Source organism: Balearica regulorum, chromosome 6 (genome assembly GCF_011004875.1).
Source record: "Balearica regulorum gibbericeps isolate bBalReg1 chromosome 6, bBalReg1.pri, whole genome shotgun sequence".
Lineage (NCBI taxonomy): Eukaryota > Metazoa > Chordata > Aves > Gruiformes > Gruidae > Balearica > Balearica regulorum.
Genome location: NC_046189.1, coordinates 32294307 through 32315067, shown reverse-complemented (window position 1 = coordinate 32315067; position 20761 = coordinate 32294307). Strand labels below are relative to the sequence as shown.

The following is a 20761-nucleotide window of genomic DNA, read 5'->3' as shown; positions in this document are numbered from 1 at the left end:
TAGAAGTCAGTAAAGTGAATGAATTGTCAAGTAAATTTGTTAGAATGAAAGATTTCTTTTCTTTCTACTAATATATTTATTTTTCTATAATAATACTACTACTAAAAATCTTTTGCAGTATTTCTCCAGGACTGATCGTGTGCTGAAACATAAACGTATGTGCCATGAGAACCGTGACAAGAAACCGAACAGAAGTGCCACCAAAGTTGGCTTTTTGCCATCGGAGGAAGATTCTGGTTTCTCTACGCCTATGAAAGACAACTCCTTGCCAAAGAAGAAAAGGCAGAAAACAGAGAAAATAAAATCTATGGATAAGGAAAGTACAGATAAATCAGAACAGAAGAAGGACAAAAATGACTATTTGCCTTTGTACTCTTCTAGTACTAAAGTAAAAGATGAATATATGGTAGCGGAATACGCTGTGGAGATGCCACATTCTTCGGTCAGTGGGACACACTTAGAGGAAGCAAATTCTGGAGAAATACACCCACCTAAGCTTGTTCTCAAAAAAGTTAACAGCAAGAGGAGTCTGAAACAGCCACTTGAGCAAAGTCAAACCATTTCACCTTTATCCACATTTGAAGACAACAAGGTTTCAAAGTATGCCTTTGATCTTGTGGATAAGCAAAGTTTACTGGACTCTGAAGGTAATGCTGACATTGATCAAGTTGACACATTACAGGAAGGGCCCAGTAAACCTGTACACAGCAGCACTAATTATGATGATGCAATGCAGTTTTTAAAGAAAAAGAGGTATCTACAAGCAGCTAGTAATAACAGTAGAGAATATGCCTTGAATGTAAGTACCATAGCATCTCAACCTTCAGTAACACAGGCAGCTGTGGCCAGCGTCATTGATGAAACTGCTACAGCCTCAATATTAGACACACAGACACTGAATGTTGAAATTAAAGGTAGCCATGACAAAAATGTCATTCCAGATGAGGTACTGCAAACTCTGTTAGATCATTATTCACACAAGGCTAATGGACAACATGAGATATCCTTCAGTGTGGCTGACACTGAGGTGACCTCCAGTATATCAATCAATTCTTCTGAAGTATCTGAGGTCACCCAATCTGAGACAGTTGGAACAAGCTCTCAAGCTTCCTCATCAGATAAAGCTAGTATGTTACAGGAATATTCAAAGTTTTTACAACAAGCTTTGGACAGAACTAGCCAAAATGATGCCTATTTGAACAACCCGAGCCTTAATTTTGTGACTGATAACCAGACTCTTACAACCCAACCAGCATTTCCTTCCATGGAGAAGGTCTACACGTCTATACCCGTCAATAGCTTTCGATCGGGAATGAACTCTCCATTAAGAACAACTCCAGACAAGACTCATTTTGGACTAATGGTTGGTGATTCGCAGCACCCTTTTCCCTTTTCAGGTGATGAGGCAAATCATTCTTCCTCCTCCTCTACACAGGACTTCTTGGATCAAGTAACTTCTCAGAAGAAAGCAGAGGCGCAGCCTGTTCATCAAGCATATCAAATTAGCTCCTTTGAGCAGCCCTTTAGAGCTCAGTACCATGGGGCAAGAGCTGGAATATCATCTCAGTTTAGCACTGCCAATGGACAGGTGAACCTTCGGGGACCAGGGACAAGTGCTGATTTCCCAGAATTTCCCTTGGTGAATGTAAATGATAGCAGAGCTGGGATGACTTCTTCACCTGATGCCACAACGGGCCAGACTTTTGGCTAAGAAATCTTTGTAAATAATACTGGCACTTTAGAACACATTTGTCAAAAGGGGGTTGCTCTGTGTAAGATGGAGTTCTGTACAGCTTTTAAGAGCGCTATGTTAAAACAAAAGTAAGCTGATATTAGCAAGACCAATAACTGCTTCTTTCTTTTTTTTTCTTTTTTTTTTTTTTTTTCCCCGGTTAGTCACCAGTCATTGAACTGCCTGATGTTGGTGCCCCTATCAAAGGCAGTTTATTATTCACTTGTTTGAATCCAGAAAATATTTTCCCTTCTATGAAATTTAAAATAAACAAAATCCCCAGGTAAGACTTTCCCCCCGATTGTTTCCTTACTGGTTTCCTTGTATGCTTTGGGAGGACAGTTTATTGTCTGATACTATTCACATTGTCATTTCTAAGCTTGTCAGCATAGTCATTGCTCTTCAGCAGGGAATCAACATGTACTAAACACAGAATAAACAGTAAGTTTCAAAGTCAAGCAAATATGGCTTTAAAAGATGGCATTTTCTAGAAAGATAATCTTTCTGCCATTTTCTCAGAAATAATTTTAGACCATGTGCCCTTTATTTCTGCTTTGCATTACCTTGAGTTGTGTTTGGAGGAAAAATTAACTCTGATAGATTAACTCTACTATTTAAAAGTCTAATTAATTTAAAATACTTTAAACACTTTTTTAAGCAAAATGCCTAACTGCTAAAGCCTTTACTTCATTCCTGAAGTAATGTGTATTTCTTTGTACAGCTGAATCTAGATGTAACTTTTTAATGACTTTTTCATACGCAGATATCAAGATTTTGAAGTTTTAGTTAAAATACTCGGTAGATGACATTCCCAATTGCATAATGCTTACACAAACTGTGTATTCCAAGATTTAAAAGCTTAATTGTACCTTACCCTACATACTCATAATGAATTAACATAGAGCACTTAGTCAACTTCATAGTTTTTGATTTCTCAAAAAATAAAACCATTTTTAGATTTTTAGCTTTGATATGGTTGCATCATTTTCATCTCATACAGCTGCAATTATTCTTTTCAATATACCTTGAGACTGGGTATTCTTAGCTTCTCTGAAAACTGTTTTAATTCTCTGTCTAGAATTTTGACAATTCGGATCATTAAATTTATTGAAGCATCCCCGAAAGCTGAAGAAGTGGGCATTCAAATTCCCTATCTTTTTAATGTTTTCTTAGTGAAAGTCATTACAATTTTATCAACCAAAACGGCTGAACAATGCTAGTGAACAGGTTTTCTTTTTCCAGCCTAGATGAGTGATCAGAAGGTTTTGTTGCATTTCACAGTATAAATAAACGACAAAAGTTTATCCCTGTACCATGAATATGTTTTTTTGAATAGTACTTTGTCTTGAAGTATGCAGTATGGTACGATAAGTAGTTCTGTGTGCATTTTTAAGGTGGTAAGATTTGAGTAGCATAATTATTGTGTAGTTTAAGTTAACAAGTTACAGATTTTTGAACTGTATGTTCATTCTATTGCACCTTCCCTAAAGGGACACTGTCTGGTAGTTTAAGGCAGTTTAAGCCTAATGTAGGCTGATTAACCAGGGAAAAACACACACGCATACACACACACGTATAGATATAGGTATGTATGTATATGTTTTGTATGTTTTGATTTTTTTTAAAATAGGATTACGTACATCCTTTTACAGCGCTGTTGCTAGCTGGTATCTCAGATAAAGTCATCATCTAGGAGAAAAGACTGTGTCTTAAGGGGCTAAAATATATCCTGGCTTTTAAGAGAGGACTTGAGCAGGACATACAATAGGTCCCACCTCTTCCCACAGCAGTAGCAACATTTTTCTTAATTTTCACTACTAGGAAACTGATCCCACTCTGTGTTTTTTCCCTTACAGTATCACTATTACAGCACTAACTTCACTTGGTACAGTTGAGGGAGAAAGTACATTTTGAGAAGAAATACAATTTATGTAAACGACTTTCTTACTACTTTTTGTATAAGGAAACAGGCTCAGTTTTGATTAATGCATAATATGGGAGGGTATTTCAGCATGCTATGACTTGCCAGTAATTTTGTCTGAATATTTGGCCCCGAGTTAAGAATGAGCATCAAAGGAGAGCAGTAAATTCCTTATGGATTATTAATGATACATGTAAACAAATTTCTTTGAAAGAATGTTTTTAAACAGATGCATGTGTGTCTGTTTTTCTTCCTTTATGGTCAGTTTGTTTTTTTAACTTTCCATTCTGGTTTGCACAGACATACGACTTCTGGCCCCTATATCCCGTTACCTATTGTAATGCATCTTTCGTTTTCAGTGTTTCATTCCATGACATCCTGGCTTCTGCTGCCTGAATAATACTGTGTTGACATCTTTGTTCTAATGTCCTGATGTTGCAAGTAGATGACCATTAATAGTACTATTTGTTAAATACAATAAGCAGCAAAAGCCAAAATAAAATAAAAGGGCTAGTTTATTTCTGCACTTCTCTGGCACCATAGGGAGGTAAGAGAAATAAAGGCTGCTTCTCCAAAGGAGATTGACTCAGCTTTATTTTAAACAGTTATTGCATTGATACTCTGCTGTGAGAAAGTGAGGAGTAGAAGGGAGTAGCTCTCGCTCCGTGCCATCTTCACACTTGGGAATCGCTGCTTGGATGCGTGAGTGAGCAAGCTGTTGTACAGAGTGAAGGAACTTGCTCTTCCCTGGAGCAAAGTGGGAATCAGACAAGTAACTGTTATTCCTTATGTCGCAGCTCATTGCCTAGCCTGCTGCTGAGCCGTTGCAGCTCTACTCTGTGCCTTAGGACAGGTTGTGAAATCCCCATTCGCAGGGTTCTTCCGCATGTACAATTAAAGCGGCGGCATGAGTAGTTGATCTGCTGATGCTTGAAGCTTTCTGTACTGGAGGAGTTAACCAAATACACTGCTATGATTTTCTGAGTACTTGCCCTTTTATTCTGGAGTAAGCGTGGATGTAGTTCTGGAAGGTTTAACTATGTAAAAAGCTCTTGTTTGTTGAATAATTACATTATTTAACAGCATTTTCCACTGCTCATGTTTTGCTGCTTTTAATCTGCTGCAGATGCATGCTCTTCATTTTGATCTGGTCAGTGTTCATTTTTGTTAGTTTTCTGTGTATGTCTGGAAAAAAGTGACTTTGGTTTTCTGTTCTGTTCTTGTCGGATACTGTTCAGTCAGTCAGCGTTCCACAGAGCTAACAACAGACGTTCTTACTTAAAGGTCATGCAAGCACTTGAATATATGTGTGTGTGTGTGTGTAAGGTGGAATGTTTTGGGGATATCTCCTAGTGATAGAGCAATGATGATTTTAAAAAGGAGGAAATTGATGACGTTTATTACCAAACTATATATATATATACACAATATGTGTGTGTGTGTGTATATATGCACATATTAATAGGCCATATTTTGGTCCTAAATTACTTGACAGTGTCCCTTTTAGCATGAATCCTTTGATATGTTTTACCATTAATATAACAAACAATGAAGGAATCAGCTTGTAATGGTATACTAATAGGCATTTACATTTTCTTCATTTGATTTGAGAATGAATTAATCATAAATGACAAGGTTTGGGGAGAAGGATTAACCATGTGTATGGCTGTATGTTGGTTTACGAATAACAGCATAAACAATTTAAATTGGATGATAAAAGAACTATGTTTATGATCTTGTGTCTTCTAGTGTTGTCTTTAGGAAAATTGTGTTTCAAGAAGAAAATAGGTCAAGAAAGTATTCATGTGAAATAACACTTGTATTCTTTTTATATTGTACTTGTCAATTTTTTGGATGACGGGAGCTTTTCATTGTTCATTGAGAAGTACAGTAAAATCTTGCTAATTCGCTGACCGCTAATCAGAGCATCCGATAGGTTTATACATCCCTGATGGTCTCTTCCCCACCTCTCTGCAATGGTCTAAAAAGTACTGTGGCGAGGTCTCATATCAGTAATACTGTACTGCTTCCCCCAAGTATACTACAGAATCTATATTAGTATACTGGGAGGTAGAAGAAGTATTGAAAGCTAAACTACAGTTGTCAAAATAAATGAACAAAGTACATTTTGTGATGTGACATCCTTGCTTTTATTGCCTGCTTCTTCACTATTTTCAAAATTGTCATTTATAAAGGGTTTCTAAGGCATTGCTGCGAATTATTGGGGTTCTACTGTAACTTTTGGAGTTTATTCTAAAGTATTCATGTTCTCCTATGAAAACTTTCCACCTGGACAAATACATTATATTCCATGCTTGTTCAGAATATTTTTATAGTATTTGTATCATATGTAGTAACGATTTGAAACAAACCAGAATATTTGGATGAATCCACTCTGAATTTTGCAGCATTGGATTACTTTATGTATGTATATTTGCTAACTAAATTTTCTTGGCTTTGAGAGCTTTGATTTTTATTCTTCTCTGTTTGCTTGTTTTAATACCATTACAAATCGCAGGGAAAATCCTAATGCTCCTGGGAATCCGTTTGGAAATTTTAATAGGTGGAAATACGCTTCTGCAGTCGGTACCAGTACACATGTGAACTTTCAAATTACATGGTTGGTACTGAAGCAAATGAATAATGTTACAGTTTCCTAGTGTTAAATGTTTTACTGAAACGAAGCCTTGTAACTTTGAAAGTTCATTCGACTTACGGTGATGCATGTTTACGTTAGGCATGTAATGCATTTAGCTAAAACTCACTTTGCAGAGGACAAGTACTAAGAAAGTATTACTGCTAAAGAAAAGACATGTCTTTAAGTTAAAATTTAAAGTTCTGTTCAGTTTTAATTTGCTTTGTGTCAGGGAAATAAATTGATAGTCGCTTTTGCTCTACTCGGCATATAAAACATTATGTTTCCTTTTTAAAGTTACATCTTTTGGTAGGAAACACAAACTGAGGCAAGCAAACATTTCTAAGAGTTGTTTCTTGCTTTCCTTAATCCAATGGATGGAAAGGTAATATTGTGTAAACAACATTATTTTATTTTTTTATGCAATATCATGCTGTAAATATGATTTATCAAATAAGGATGTACCTATGATTGAATCTTTGATTCTGCACAGCTAGAGTTTATATATAAATATAAATGTGTCTTGACAATCAAGGACTTATGTCAGTCTTCCTTTATGACGTTTCTTATTGTTATGCATTCCATTTGTTTGACTTGAGTATTTGTATTGTCTGTAAAGTATGTAATGTTTTTATAGCTTGTTTAAAAAACAAACAAAAAAGCCTGTAAATACCTACGAACTGATCACAGTACCGCTCTGTTAGAAGGCATATGATGATGTACTGTTTGTAAGCAATAATACATGACAGTGCTAACTTTACGAGTAGCATAAGAGAAAGTTCCAAAAATACCTTTGGGAGTTAATAGCCTTGTTTGAGTTAATGAATATTCTTAATCATTTTTTTATAAATAAATTAAAATGTCCTCCTGCTGGAGTATATGACATTGTTTACACAGCACAATTTCAGTCACAGAGGGGACAGTCTTTAGATCTATGGCTTCATCCATACACTTTGAGTAAGAAATGAATGGCTTGGCTGCACTTCTGCAAGATGAGGAAGACTGCAAAAGTTGAATAGCTGTGTCTCTAAAGGATGAGAGATACTATTCTGCTTCTGCTGAAGCCGATTCCTGACAATTCCTCTGCTTAAATGTGGAGTCTTTAAGTCCTGATATTGAACTGATGAGACTTGGGCCTCCAGTAGAAAGGAGTAGTTCTCTTCTTGTTTCATATGCAGATAAACAGTGAACTTACAAGTCACCTCTTCATTTGAGTTGCATATTTTTCAAATTAGGAGCTATGAGACGATGAGATGGGTTTATTCTGATAAACTAAATGTCAAACTTATAGTTTGAATTGAATAGGTATTAGACTGTACAGAGCAGCATAACTATTTGAACAGTCATCACTGCTTTAGACCCCCCCCCCCAATTTATAAATGTATATGACCTACATTTTATAGGAAAAAAAATGTTTTTAAATGCTAGTCATTTATATAATATGTGCTTTGAAGGATTTGCTAGTCCACTTCTGTCACTTTTAGTACACTGGTATCTTTTATATGTAATGTATGCTTTTTATTATTATTATTATTATTAATATTATTGTAGTAAAGCATTTCAGTAGGAGGAATTTTGCAACAGTATGAGGGGTTGAAATTTTTGTTGTCAGAAATGAATTATACTGGACTTTGTCTGTGTAGTCTTGTCTTTTCTTTTAATGCTGTTTGGAAGGGAACTTAGTAGTCAATAAAGCAAGTGACCTCCTTTTATTTTGAAGGCATACTATGTAGTGCTGAATTGGATCTGGAAATATGATGAATTTGAAGACAGAGAAATTAGTACAAAATCTAGTGTACAGAAGAAATTGTGTTATGAAAAAACTGATGATATATATAGTGGAACACTGTTACAGTGCATTTTCTGATATAGTGTTATTTTCCTGAAGTCCATATGCCTTCTTTGTATTTCAAATAATAAAAAAAAATAATCCATATAGATAAATTTAGGATAATAGGTTTATTTCAATGATTATACAGTATTTCTTTATCCTATGACATCTATTCCGTCCCTTTATTATCAGACAAAAGACCATAACCTGAATTACATCAGTAAAAGTATGTATATAGGTGAGAGATGGTTTTGTAGGAACCTGAAAAGTATGAATTTGTATATTCCTTATGTTTCTGACAGAAATCAGTACATGAGTCTTTCTTTATTCCTGTGAAATGAGGAATTTCCTGATATCAAGAGTGTGTGTGTGCGTGCGCGCGTGTGTGTGTGTGTACATGAAAGGTGTTTGGGTCTCATGGCAAAAATGATACAAGTATAAAAGGATTTAATGTAGCTCAACACATGACTTACATTTAATATGTAAAAGAAACATTTAAATTTCATAATTCAAAAAAAGACAAAAATAGTTTTGCAGGAAACAAAACTATTTGGATAGCAGGCTTGACCAAATGGATTTTTTTTGGTTAAACTTGATATATATTTTAAATGATTCTATTTCTGCCTTTATTTCTGCCCTAAAAGCAACTTAAAATATTTTGGGAGTTACTCTTCCTGTTCATTTGACTGTGAGTGTAATTTATATCATGGTTTACAAAATGTGGCATGAAGGATTGGATTGTTTTATCTGTATAATACAATGAAAGATTGCTTTTTTTTTTTTACATAATCATGGTGAATGGTATTGTATTCTTAGGATTGATTTATTCATTAAGTGACTTAATGAGTTTCATCACTTTTGACATTATTGTTTTCTTATGGTTAACTTAGTCTTTGGGTTTATAATACCCTTCTGTGTATTGTGATACTAAGGGAAGTTCTGTTTTTGCTTTATTTTTAATTGAACTAATAGTTTGATAATTTATATTTGCAAATGATGCATTTTAAATGTGGTCACTTGCTGTTTGAAAAATAAAAATATAGAATACTGTTTTATGAATAGACTTAGCAGTATTTTTCATGTTAGATAATTTCAAACAAAATCTGCTTTCTTAATGAGACAGATGAAGGCATGTAAAGATACGTATCATTGTGCAAGAACCGAAGTGGATACTCTCAACAATTAAATGAAATATTTATTTCATTTGTGACATACAAAACATATTTGGGTTTTCTCCCCCTTTGAATCTCCTTCTTGCCTCCTCTGGTTATACAAAACAGAATATCTGACCTTAATTTTAATCCTGGTCATTTTAGACGATTGCACAGGAAGCACTTTAATAGAAGCACCTAGTATTAGACTGGCTTTCCTTTTGTGGTTTTTGTTTGCACTAGAGGGAATTTATTCAGTGCCAGCAACTCTTTGTGCAAATGAGAATCAGGACTTTGTTTTAATCTCAGCTGTAAAAAAGGTGAACTTGATTACTCAAGTTTTTAGTGGTAACAGCATGCCTTGTGTGCACTACAGCCTTTTGTGGCGTGCAGTATACAGAGTATTTGTTGCATAGATTTTTCTATCATTGAAGCAAATACTTAAAAAATATTGAAGATCGGAGCATTTATGCACTCAGAGAACCCGAAATGTGCCCCATGGCATTAATTGCTGATAATTGTGTTTTCTCACCTTTATTCATGTGTTGAAGGCATTGTTTTCCCTGAATCTTTTGGTAGGGTCCCTTCTGATAAAGACGTCATTTTTGTGAAATGCGTGGCTCTGTTGATTTTACCTTGTGTAAGAGCAAGTTTTGCATAAGAGAATGTTAAAAGTCGCACAAAACCTAAATCTAATGAAGTTCTGTGTTAAGACTTGAGCCGTGATCAGATGAGCAGTGCGGGTCTGGGATGCCAGTGCCTTACAGCCCCGGTCCTGGAGCCCGCGGAGTCCCCACCACCACCCACCTTGGGGGGAACCCCCTGGGGCAGAGAGGATGCTTTTCACCTGGCCGTAGCCTAAACCCCTTCTTGAGGATGTCTAACCCCGTTGTACTGAATTTGCACGGTCGCAGAGAAAGGGCGCTCGTGAGATTTGCTCTGGTGTCTTACCCAGGGGCCAGCAGCCCGAGCAGAGACAAGGCAGTAACAGATTACACCAGCGCAGACGTTTCTGCCGGGACTGACCGAACTTGGCCTTCGGAAGGCTGCCCTTCTGTCCCTCTTAGCTGTGGGAGGCCAGAGGCATTGCTGTCTCCTTGTGCCTTTACGTACTTCGGAAGTGAATACGGCAACGTGACAATACGACTTTGTTTCAGTATTACTCTAGCGTGCGTGGTTCGGTATTGGTTTTAAAATAACTTATCGATTGTGGGTGCGCTCTGCAGTTTGCCTGAGTAAGCGGTGTCTGCGTGCTCAGCCGCCCTGCTCGTCTTTAGTTCTGTTATGTTTGCTTGCATTAGTTATACTTGATTTTTTTATTTCTTTTAATTATGTGGTGGAAATAAAACTAATAGTTTCTGCTTATTGAATTTCATGATTAAAATTGTCAAATAGTAAAGTGATAGTGAAAAGAATACGTTTTTCAATAATTTGATGTTAAAAAGAATTGCCAGAACCAACATTTTGTGTGGAGTGAGAAAAATAATCCATTAAATTAGCTTTACTTTTTGCTAGGAGAAGGAAACAGTTTTCTGTTAAAATGATTGGTTATTTGTTTATTTAAACAGCTGAAAAAAAACCCCAAACCTCTGTCTGAATATTTTTCTTGCACTGCACAGGATAAAGTATTTTGGAGCTCCAGGATAGGCAGCAGTTTGCCCAAGTAGGGAGGTTTGGAGGTGGGTTGCTTTAGGGAGGTAGTCTGGAAGAGCGTCCAGTTTGTTTGGTTACCTTCTGCATTGCACTTGCCAAAACAACAGAAGATAGTTTCCCATAGAATATTGTTTGCTCTTTTGTCTGCTTTAGTTGGCAAGATACGGAGCTTAAAGAAGAGAGCTTTCCACCGGAACGGGGTTAAAACGGAGCCCGTGTGTGGTGTCGTTCCAGGAGCCAGCAGCCCTGCCCCGGTCGCTCAGGTAAGCTGCCTCCTCCACGGCGTCTGTCCCCTTCTACATCAGAGCTGGTCTTCAGGTTCATGACATCCCTGCTGCAGCATCTGCTCTAGCTTTGGAATTTCAAAGGCAGTCAGATGCATATACATACAAGTCACTGGTAGAAATTAAATACGATGATTTGGTGAGGTTCCATCTTAAAATGTGTGTGTGCGCCTCTTCTGCAGCCCAGCAAACTACCGTGCTTTTGCTATGTCGGCAGCCACTCGCATCATGCAAAAAAGCACGGCGTCCGGTTCCTCCCTCCATTATTTGTACTTACTTCTGGATGTTTGCTGGGTGTACAAGTAACTGCTGGTCTTTCCACTCGGAGTCCATCCCCTGCCGTACCCAGGGGAGCCAAGGCGTGTTGCTGCGTGATCGTCGCACGCTGGTAGCAGAGCGGCTGGGCTTTTGTTTTGCCGGCGGCTGCACCTTTCAGGCTGCTCAGCTGGAAATGTGGGTGCCTAGTCCCGAACCAAGCTTTGTGCTGCTGTCTTTTGACGCAGGTCAGTGCGCTGGCAGTAACTTGTACGTGGCTGCCTGCGTTTAGAGGAGGTAACACCGGCTCAGCTGCGCAGCCTGAGAGGGGTAAGCTGGCCCAGCTACAGAAGGGCAAGCTGTGCCGCTGAACACACCTTAGTTTTCACTTTTATTTGCATATACGTTTTTTTTTTCCTCGTGGTCAGATGTGATCATTAGTGCCGTTTCAGAGAGGCAGAAGTAACAGCTTTTGTAACCCCTGTTAGATCAAAAGCGCTAGCCTGGCCTAAGCGAAACCAAGGCGATTCCATTATTTTAGCGGTGTAACTTATCACAAAATATTTCTGTGTTGTAGTGTGAGTAACAACTGTTCAAGGTGTATAATTTTTACACTCTGAAACCTCTTCAAGGAGCAGCACTGCCATAATCAGTCTGTCTTGTCACAAGATAAAGTGAGTCATGAGAGGTGATAGAGCAACCACTACAAGTGCTGGGAACGTGGTCAGGGTGATTGCAAGATAATCTCAACCCTGCAGTAATGCGTAAGAACAAAGTAGAGGATGTCTTCGGAACCTCAAAGGATGATGTTTTGTTTTCTCTCAAATCCTGTGTTTTCTTCCATTTGTCTTGCCAGTTCCTGAAATCATCTTTGCTATAAATCTAATTATAGACAGATCAGAACAACCTAAAAAAGTTACAGCTCAAAGATGGATAAGCAAGTGCAAGGGTACCGGTGTGCCAAAGCGATCTTTTCCTCCAAAACAGGAGTCAGAAAGCAGAGTTTTCTCTAAGACGGTATTTGTTAGCTTAAAGGAAAGCATCAAATCAAAGCAAGCAGGATGATCAGTCCCCTGCATGTAGCTAGAGCGGTGGATGTTGCCGCTGCTTGAAATGATCCGTATGGAGAGCGCGAGTCCCCCCGTCGGGTATGGAAACGCGTGTTGGCAGTGTTGGCTCTCACAGAGTCGTTCTTGTTGCCTGAAAGTCCGTTTTAAGGAATTGAAACAAGAATGTTGTTTGTGGTGATGCTCGGTACTATATCGATAACTAACTGCTGTTATGCACTGAACAAAATCATGTAAAAGTGCATTTTAAAAGCAAAGTATTTTACAGTTTATGAGCTTGAATAGAAAAAGGCTGGCTCTTCATTTTGTCTAGGAACACACTCTATGTGTAACAGCCCGTTTTACTGGTGATCTGGGGTTTGTCTGTAGGTCATTAAGCGATGTGATTAGCTAAATCGTGTAGCTTATCCGCAGTTCGTGCTGTGTGCGTACATGGAGATCAGCTTGTGCGTTGCTGCGTTAGGCAAGACAGGTATGTCTGGCAACTGAAGATGACCGTGATGAGGTATGTGATAATTGCCGTGCGTTCTGCTGAGACTCACTCCTTTCCACGCTTGACGGGATTGCTCAGCCCTGGGGATGTTTCAAATTCACGTCTCTTGCTGACCGACCTCTGCGCTGCTACTTTCCCTGCTTCTGGGGGCCACGCTTGTATCTTTGCACACCCCCGTATTTTTCCCTTTACCTGTTTTATCCCACATAACCTTTTGTCACCTCCCTCACTCTCTTAAATCCATCTCTGGACTCCGTCCCTTGGAGCAGTTTTCGCCAAGTGACACCATATGGACTATCGAAAGTCATCTCAAGTGACAGCTCAGGATGCCTGATGTTCAGGTCTGCCAGGCTTTGGCTGCTCCATCTGACAGTCCCGAGGACCTGCGTGACTTGAGGGGAAGGATTCCTGCTGGCCTCTGGAACTCGCAGCATTTTTGCTAGCCCTAAAAGCACCCAAGAATTGGACTTTGATAAAACAATTTTAGCTTTTAGTTACATTTTCCCCCCCTTTTCCTCCCAGTAGAGCTAGCTAAGGTACTCAGCATAAAGAGAGATAATTTTAAATTAAGCCTTTTAAAAAAACTTTCTCAAATAGCTTGCGATGGATTTCCTGGAAGCTGGTGTAGACCTGGGAGCGGTGCGGAGGAAGGCTCACAGGAACACTGGTGGCTGAGCCAGCTGTGAGTCACGAGCGTGCGCTGGGGGAATTGATACCATTCCACATCATCGCACGTTTGTTATGAGTAATCGAAGTTAGAGCTGCTTTTCTTGCATTTGGGTTACCTCTTTATTTGCAAAGCCTGTTCTTTAAAGAAAGCAAACCGCTTTGCACGTGACTGCCGCTTGAGTGCCCTTGGAGAAGTGACAGTCTGTGTCAGGTTTTGCTCATGTGCTGAGGATGGAAAAGCAGCGTGCTCCTCGGAAACGCACGCAGCCCCGCTGGAGGAGTGCTGCCGATTGGATTCTCTTGCCAAGAAGGAAAATGCTGAAAATTGCCATGACTTAAATAGGAGCCGAGCCGAGCACTCTTCAAAGTGCTTTTTAACAGCAGTGCTTGGTGATTTCAACGTGTCGATGCCGTCCTTTTGCTGGACTTGTGCCCCCGTTATTTCCAGCGGGGAGGCAGGATTTCCTAATGGAGTGGTCAGCAGTGGGGGTGGCAGTGGGAGCTGCCCCAAGAAACTCGTTTAGCTCGTGCTTCGCGTGCACATGTGTATGTAGGGGCAGCTGTGCCTGCAGGCAAGGCACAGGACTTGGTGAATTAGTGACTCTTCACCAGTTCTGCAACGAATCAAAGATCCTTATGTCAGATTTTGCACTGGCCCTCAAGGTGAGAGAATCTGGCTGAACCTGTTCCCTGGTAGATGTAGAGAGTATAAAGGGAGGGGAGCCAGAGGAGAGCTTCCGAAATATTCCAGGAATGGGATATCTTGGGGAGATATCTGCAGATTTCCTTAGTTAGGCTTCATCCTCCTTTGGGAAGTCATCTGTCTTCTCTGAACTCTTGCTTTCCTTTTCGGCCACTCACTTGTCCCTGCTGTTTCTGTCCAAGAGTAAAGGCTTGTTTACGCTTTGCTGCTGCGGGACACTCTGGAAGATCAAAGCGGGCTGTTAGATTACATGGATGTCTAGTGCGGATACTGTATTGAAAATTAAAATGGCCCCAGCTCGTTTTGGAAGTAAAATAAGTCAGTGGATGCTATTCAAGCTCTAAGGAAAGGGTGTCTAGCTTTAGATTTAATCCTATTTACATTCAGACTATCCAAAATTCGTGCGTTGAATTCAGATGGAGCTTTGTCTACGCAGGGCCACAGGGTTTCTTGGCAGCCCTGCACAGGGCAGTTACGCTGAAGTGAGTTCGTATTGAAACCAGGTTGCAGCCGCTCCTATGCGGAATCGGAGTCCCGTTTCCCTGCGGTTGGCAGCTTTCCCTCCCGCTGAAACCGAGTACCCATGGAGTTTTTATATTTATTTTTTTTTTGTCAGACTCCAGAGAATTTCAGATTTAGTGGAAGTCTGCTCCTAAACCCTACTTAGTTCAGTTTCCTACGTTCAGCGATGCGTGTGCCGCTGCCGATCCCTTTGGCACTGCAGCGTCTCACACACACACACACACACACACACACCCCCCCGTGGAAGAAATAACCTGCGTGTTCCCCGAGCGCGCGTGGAAACTGTAACACGGCGGTAGCTAACCCTCAGGAGCTGGGCAGGGGGTTCCCCGCGGCCGCAGCACGGCCCGGCGGGAGGGGGCAGCGCTGCCCGGGCAGACGTGGCAGCCGCCCGGGGCCGGCCCTGCGCGGGAGGCGGCGCCGCGGGAGAGCGGGCCGGGGGCGGTGGCCGGCGGGGAAGGAGGGAGGGCCCGCCCGGGCGCCGCAGGTGAGTGGGGCCGGGGCAGCGGGGACCGCGGGGGGGCACCCGGCCCCCCCCCCCCCCCCACCGGGGCTGAGCCGGGGGGACACACGCCGAGCCCAAGCGGCGGGGGGCAGCCCGGGGGCCGGGCAGGTGGCACCTGCTTCGCTTTGCCCGCTGCTCCCGCCGGCTGGGGCGTTGCAGTAGCTCGGTCAGAGGCGAGGGTGGGGGGAGCGGAAACGGGGGAAAGAAAAGCTAAAAAATAAAAAACGAGGGAGGGGAAAAGGAAAAAAAAAAAAAGGCAAATAGAAAAAAAAAAAGCAAAGAGGAAAAGAAAAAAAAAAGGCAACCTCCCCCCCCCCCCCAAAAAAATAGCAAAAAAAAAAAAAAGCACGAAAAAAAGGATGAAAAGAAAAAAAAGGGGGGGAGGAAGAAGGAAGAGCGAGCAGGTAGTTGCAGCGTTTTCCGCGAAGGGGTGGGCACAGCCCGGTGCGCCCGCGGACCGGACCGGACCGGGCCGGGCCGAGCCGGCAGCCCCGAGCGGGACCAGCGCCCGGCCCCGGCCCCGCGGGCGGAGGCACGGAGGTGTTGGCAGCGCCGCGGCCTCTGCAAAACCGAAGCCGCCTGACCGCACCGGGAAATTAAAGCTGCTGGGGTGAGCCCGGGCTTGTTTCCCACCTCTCGTGTTCCCCAGCGTTAGTTACGGTGGAGAGAGATGTGAAAACAAAGAGAATCGGTTAATTGTCCTGGCCGTTGCAGTAAATGAATAACCGGGAGGGCTTGAACAGGACCAAGCGCTCCTGTGCGTGACGGTACCTTCGTTGCACTGACGGCCACTTTCTTTCCCTTTAATTCCTGTCTTCCTCAGGGTCCCCTAAATTAGGTGTTCTTACGAACTTGACCTGGAGAGGAGTTGAGGGGATTTATTAAAACTAAAGTGCTGCTGGCTGCTGGGTCCCTTGAGGGAGGGAGGATTGGAAGAACCTCCTCTGGCAGGGACCGAGACTTCAGAGGTCGTGGGACCACACGCAGTTGTGCTTGGGAAGGCGTTCGCCTCTCCTCTTGAAAATCAGCGAGCTGTTGAGTAGCTCAGAACAGCGACGCTTAGCTCAGGAATGGCTTTAATGTGACAATTAATAAAATATTATTGCTTTGAAAAGGATGTGGAGGGCACGGAAATTTCATCTGTAGGAATCTGGTTTTGTAATTAAACGTAGAAGTGTCTTGGGAAAAGGAGATGAGCCTTTGTAACGTATCTGCGAGGAGGTTTTCTAATGCTTTTCTGCTCTCTCGAGTGCTAAATGGTATGGAAAGATTAAAACAACCGTTCTTCTTTAATTTATAGACTGGTTAGTGTCTTTGGCAGAAACTTTAGGAAAAGTAATATCAATTAACTTTCAAGTTAGAGGCTTGCTTATATTAGAGGAAAATTGTGCCTGTTTGGTTTTTTTGGCAGGCTAGCCTGTACAGCAGAAAAAGCTTCCGCTGGATTGGTGACCTAGATAGATAATGCTGCCACAAAACATCCCTGTGCTGTGCAGCAACTGGGAAACCACGCTGCGCTGGTAGCCTGCGGCACGGGGCGAGAGGAAGGCTCCTGCCCCGGGGGCTTCCCACTTTCAGACCCTAAATTGCCTAATAACACGCACACGTCGCGCAGATCGGGGCGTCACTGCGCGTGCGGCGTCTGTCCTGGCATGTTTGTTCAGCTCTTGCTTCTGCGCTTTATATCCTCTCCTGTGTTTACTTTGGTTACCTTGTAGGGCTGGATGGATCCATACGTTGAGGAGGGATGTAAACGATTGCAGAACTGAGTAATAAGGCATTGGGGGTTGGAAACGCAGCAGAAGAGCGATAGTGGAGAGGCAATTTCCTGCGACTGCGGAGGAGAAGGCTCTTACACCGAGGCGAGCGGGAGCAGGGCTAAGCGGGAAGAGCACAGGGCAAGAGGGGGGTTTTAACGCTGAGAAAAAGGAGGGGAATTGTGAGATAAAGGGGTTTAAATGTCTAGGAGGGTAACGTTTCCTGTAAGGTAAGCTCCAGGTCTGAAATCCATGCGTGGAGCCCTTCTCTCTGTATTTGGCGAGTTTCAGGTCGGTAATACGGGTGCCTCAAACCTGCCTGTGCTGTCACGCGCAGGGCACGCCGAACGAGCGGCTTCGGCCACCCTGAGCTGCTGCAAGGGGTGGTGGCCAGGGCCACCTCCTTCTGGGCTCCCTCGGTGGAGTGGATTAGGAGAGCCGGGGGCCGCAGGGCTGCAGCAGCCCTGCTCTTTCTGCATCCAGCTGGAACTGCCGGGGAGGACAGGAGTTTGGATGACCGCAGTGACTCCTTTGCTGAGTGAAATCTCTGGCGAGGAAGGGCTGCATTGGGGAATCTTAGGAGAATATGGCTATTCAATTGTAATCTAGTTTCACGTTGTGTATTTTTTTCCTTTTTTTATTACTACGGCTATTTGCATAAAGACATGAGTTTTGTTTCTTTAGAGTTCATCTGCTCCTGCTGCTTTTGCCCTGCTTGAAGCCCCAATCTCCCCGTAGCAGCAGCCATTTGTGATATTGTGAAAGGTTATTTGCTTCAAAAAGAGGGGAGGGAGCAGCAGGGAATCAATGAACTCTTATGGCTTTGGTGCTGCTTAGCCGGCCACGTGGACAGGACGAAGAAAAACCTCCCGTGCTGGCCATTGTACCCCAGCTGCAGGAGACCTTCTGCAGCTGAAACACCGTGGTGGAGCAGCAGCAGCATTGCTTATTTATTATAGAGTATGTAAAAGTAGAATAATAAAGGCAGGATGGTGAAAGTGCTGATCTGGGAGCTGGGATTCAGATGGTGATGGAGAAATTCTGAGTGACCCAAAGTAGTTTCTGTATGTCTCTGTCCCTGTGAAGTAGGAAAAGCACGTTTCTGTTGGTTTTCTTGTCTCCATAGCTTGCAAGCTTGAGGAGTCGGAGAGTCCTACACTGTGCCCTGGTAAATTGGGTCTGGGTCTCAGGGAAGGTGTCCAGCCGTTGGTACCACCTCGGTGTGATCATGGTTGGTTCTTGTAAGCGTGTGAGCTCAACTGGTCAGGAAACTCCACTGGCCCCAGGAGAGCCAATGATCCAGACAAACTGCCCTCTCCGCAGCCCTGGAGAGCATGCCTTGCTCCCCTCTGGCTGCAGCCCTCCACGTTACCTAGGCATGGTGTAGCTGTGCTGAGAAACAGCCAGAAAGGCTCTGCTGATGGTGTGGGAGGCTGTGGGCAACGGGTTGATGGCCACCACAAGACCATTTGGGGGAAGTTGGAGGAACGTGTATAAAAGCAGCTGTCCACAATTAGAGGGAGATCTTCCTAAGAAAACCAACCCAAGGAGGAGAGGCAGAGGAATGCTTGTGCTAGCTTTCCCCTTCTGTAAAGATGTGTTAGGTTATCCTTGAAATAAAGCCTGATGGTGCTTCCTTGGTATATACATGGTGTTGAATTAAGCCTGACCCACTGCCAGAGTCTGCCTGTGGCAGGTACAAATCTGAAGTCGGGCCACTGCAGACAAGACAACTGTACCACCAAGGGTGGGGATGACCATGAAGAAAGGCTCCTGTACATCGGTGCAGGGGATGTGGCTGAGAGCATCAGGGATGCAGAGTGTGGGTCTGTGGTGGTGGACACCTCCAGCTGCTCTAGTTCCATCTCTCCGTCATACTGGAAGAGGGGCAGAGTGGAGTGATGAGATTGCTTGTCAGGGAGGGGTTACATCTGCAGGACTCTAGTTTGCCAAAGGTGCAGCCGAAGGGGATGTGATCAAGGCTGTGAAGTGATTAGTGATGCTGGGAAGTAAATAGTTCATGTGTCCCATGTCACCGGAGCACGGAGGCATGCAATGAAATTTCCAGGCATCAGATTTAAACCCAATGAAAGGAAATACTTTTCCCAGACAGCACAGGCTGAAGCTGTGGAGCTAGTGCTGCAGGACGCTGGGGACGCCAGGGGTGTGGATAGATTCAGAAAAGGCCACCAAGGGCCGTTAAACGTAGGACTGTGGCGATAGAGCCTGTACCGCGGGCGGGCTCGGGGAAGGTGTGAGGGGAGTATTGCTCTCTGCTTGCTCTGGTGTCACTCAGCTCAGCATCTGCTACAAGCTGCTGTCAGCTCCGTCTAGGTAACAGCCTTGTGCTGCTGCAGACTGAGCAACAGCAGCATCTTCTCTTTCCTGCTTTCACAGGAAGTGCAATAAAATCATGAATCTCCTACAACGGGGGATCCAGCACTGTGGGAATTTGACCGAGGAGAATAGCTGACCTTCTGCTCAGATCAGCCTTGCCTGTTGTAGTGTTCAAGCTGCGCGTTGGGCAGGTGGAGGCAAGGCAAAGGATAAGATGTTCAGCCTGAATGGTGCCAGAAGTGAAGGATATGTCCAAGAGCTGTTCCACGAGGAAGCACAGCAGGTATGTCTGAGAGCCATTTCCCTTCATAGCCCAAGTTTCCATCTCTGTGGTCTCTTCACCTCCTCCTGGTCACCTCTGTGGCAGGTGAACAGGACTGAAGTAACAAAACTGCCCTTCTTCTTGCTATGGAAACCTGAGGTATATTATTTAGAAAGAGAAAGAGGGGGCTTGGTTTCCAGAGGGCAGGAGGGAGCAGTCGCAGTAGGAAACCTGCAGGTTCTGGGGAGTTTCAGGTCTCAGTTCCAGCAGCTCTGAAATTCACCAGTGCCACAAGTACCAGAGTCCTCTGTCTCCTCTAGAAATGTAGTGTCCTGATCAGGGGTGACTGTGTGTGATGGGAAAACCATCTTAACCTACTCTGTCAGTCCCAGTTGGTCCAGCCTGGTTTGTCATCTTGTCTAAGAGACTTCTCCAGTGCACTGAGGACCTTGCTTGTCTTGGTGGGGTGCTTGGCAGCAACAGAAGGAGAAGCACAATGTATAGCAGCAGGTTCTGTAAGGGACCTCTTGAATGGTTTTTGGTTCATGTAACATCATCAATGGGGTTAATTTGCTGAGGCTGACCAGGATTCTGTTGCTGCTTATCCTACAAGAATATAAACAGGGTATTACAGGGAACCCTCTCTTCCAGGGCCCAGGGATCCCAACAGCTCTCCTGCCCCCTCATCTTAGAGATGGCTTGCAGCAAAGTGGTGTCTTAGCCATTGTCGGTGGCCATCCCGCTGTTGGTGGCTGGCTGTTGCACCACTTCTGCAGCCTGCCTGTAAAGCACAAGAGGTAAAACTGAAGGCTTTGCTTTCCTCTAGGTATCTCAGATACAGACCAAGCCCTGGTGGAAGATCCAGCTGTTTGTGTGGGAGCCGGTGCTTTTTGGAACATGGGATGGCGTCTTCACCTCCTGCATGATCAACATTTTTGGAGTGGTTCTTTTCCTGAGGACGGGATGGCTCGTGGTGAGTAAGCG

General features: G+C 43.1%; 2 protein-coding genes across 6 annotated transcripts in view; both read left to right on the top strand.

The window, feature by feature from the left end:
* Nucleotides 1-7156, top strand: part of ZNF148 (zinc finger protein 148) — a 42782-nt gene extending 35626 nt beyond the window's left edge. For both annotated transcript variants that reach the window (XM_075757110.1, XM_075757111.1), the window contains one exon: nt 119-7156. In XM_075757110.1, coding sequence (XP_075613225.1) covers nt 119-1711 — 1593 coding nt within the window. In that variant the 3' untranslated portion in view covers nt 1712-7156. The remainder of the gene's footprint in view (nt 1-118) is intronic.
* A 3541-nt stretch (nt 7157-10697) lies between these two features.
* Nucleotides 10698-20761, top strand: part of SLC12A8 (solute carrier family 12 member 8) — a 59368-nt gene continuing 49304 nt past the window's right edge. For 2 of the 4 annotated variants that reach the window (XM_075757109.1, XM_075757106.1), the window contains exons 1-3: nt 10698-11186; nt 19576-19798; nt 20604-20750. In XM_075757109.1, coding sequence (XP_075613224.1) covers nt 19730-19798; nt 20604-20750 — 216 coding nt within the window. In that variant the 5' untranslated portion in view covers nt 10698-11186; nt 19576-19729. Of the gene's footprint in view, nt 11187-15296; nt 15404-19575; nt 19799-20603; nt 20751-20761 lie in introns of those variants that run through there. The other 2 variants (XM_075757108.1, XM_075757107.1) reach the window with 2 other exon arrangements.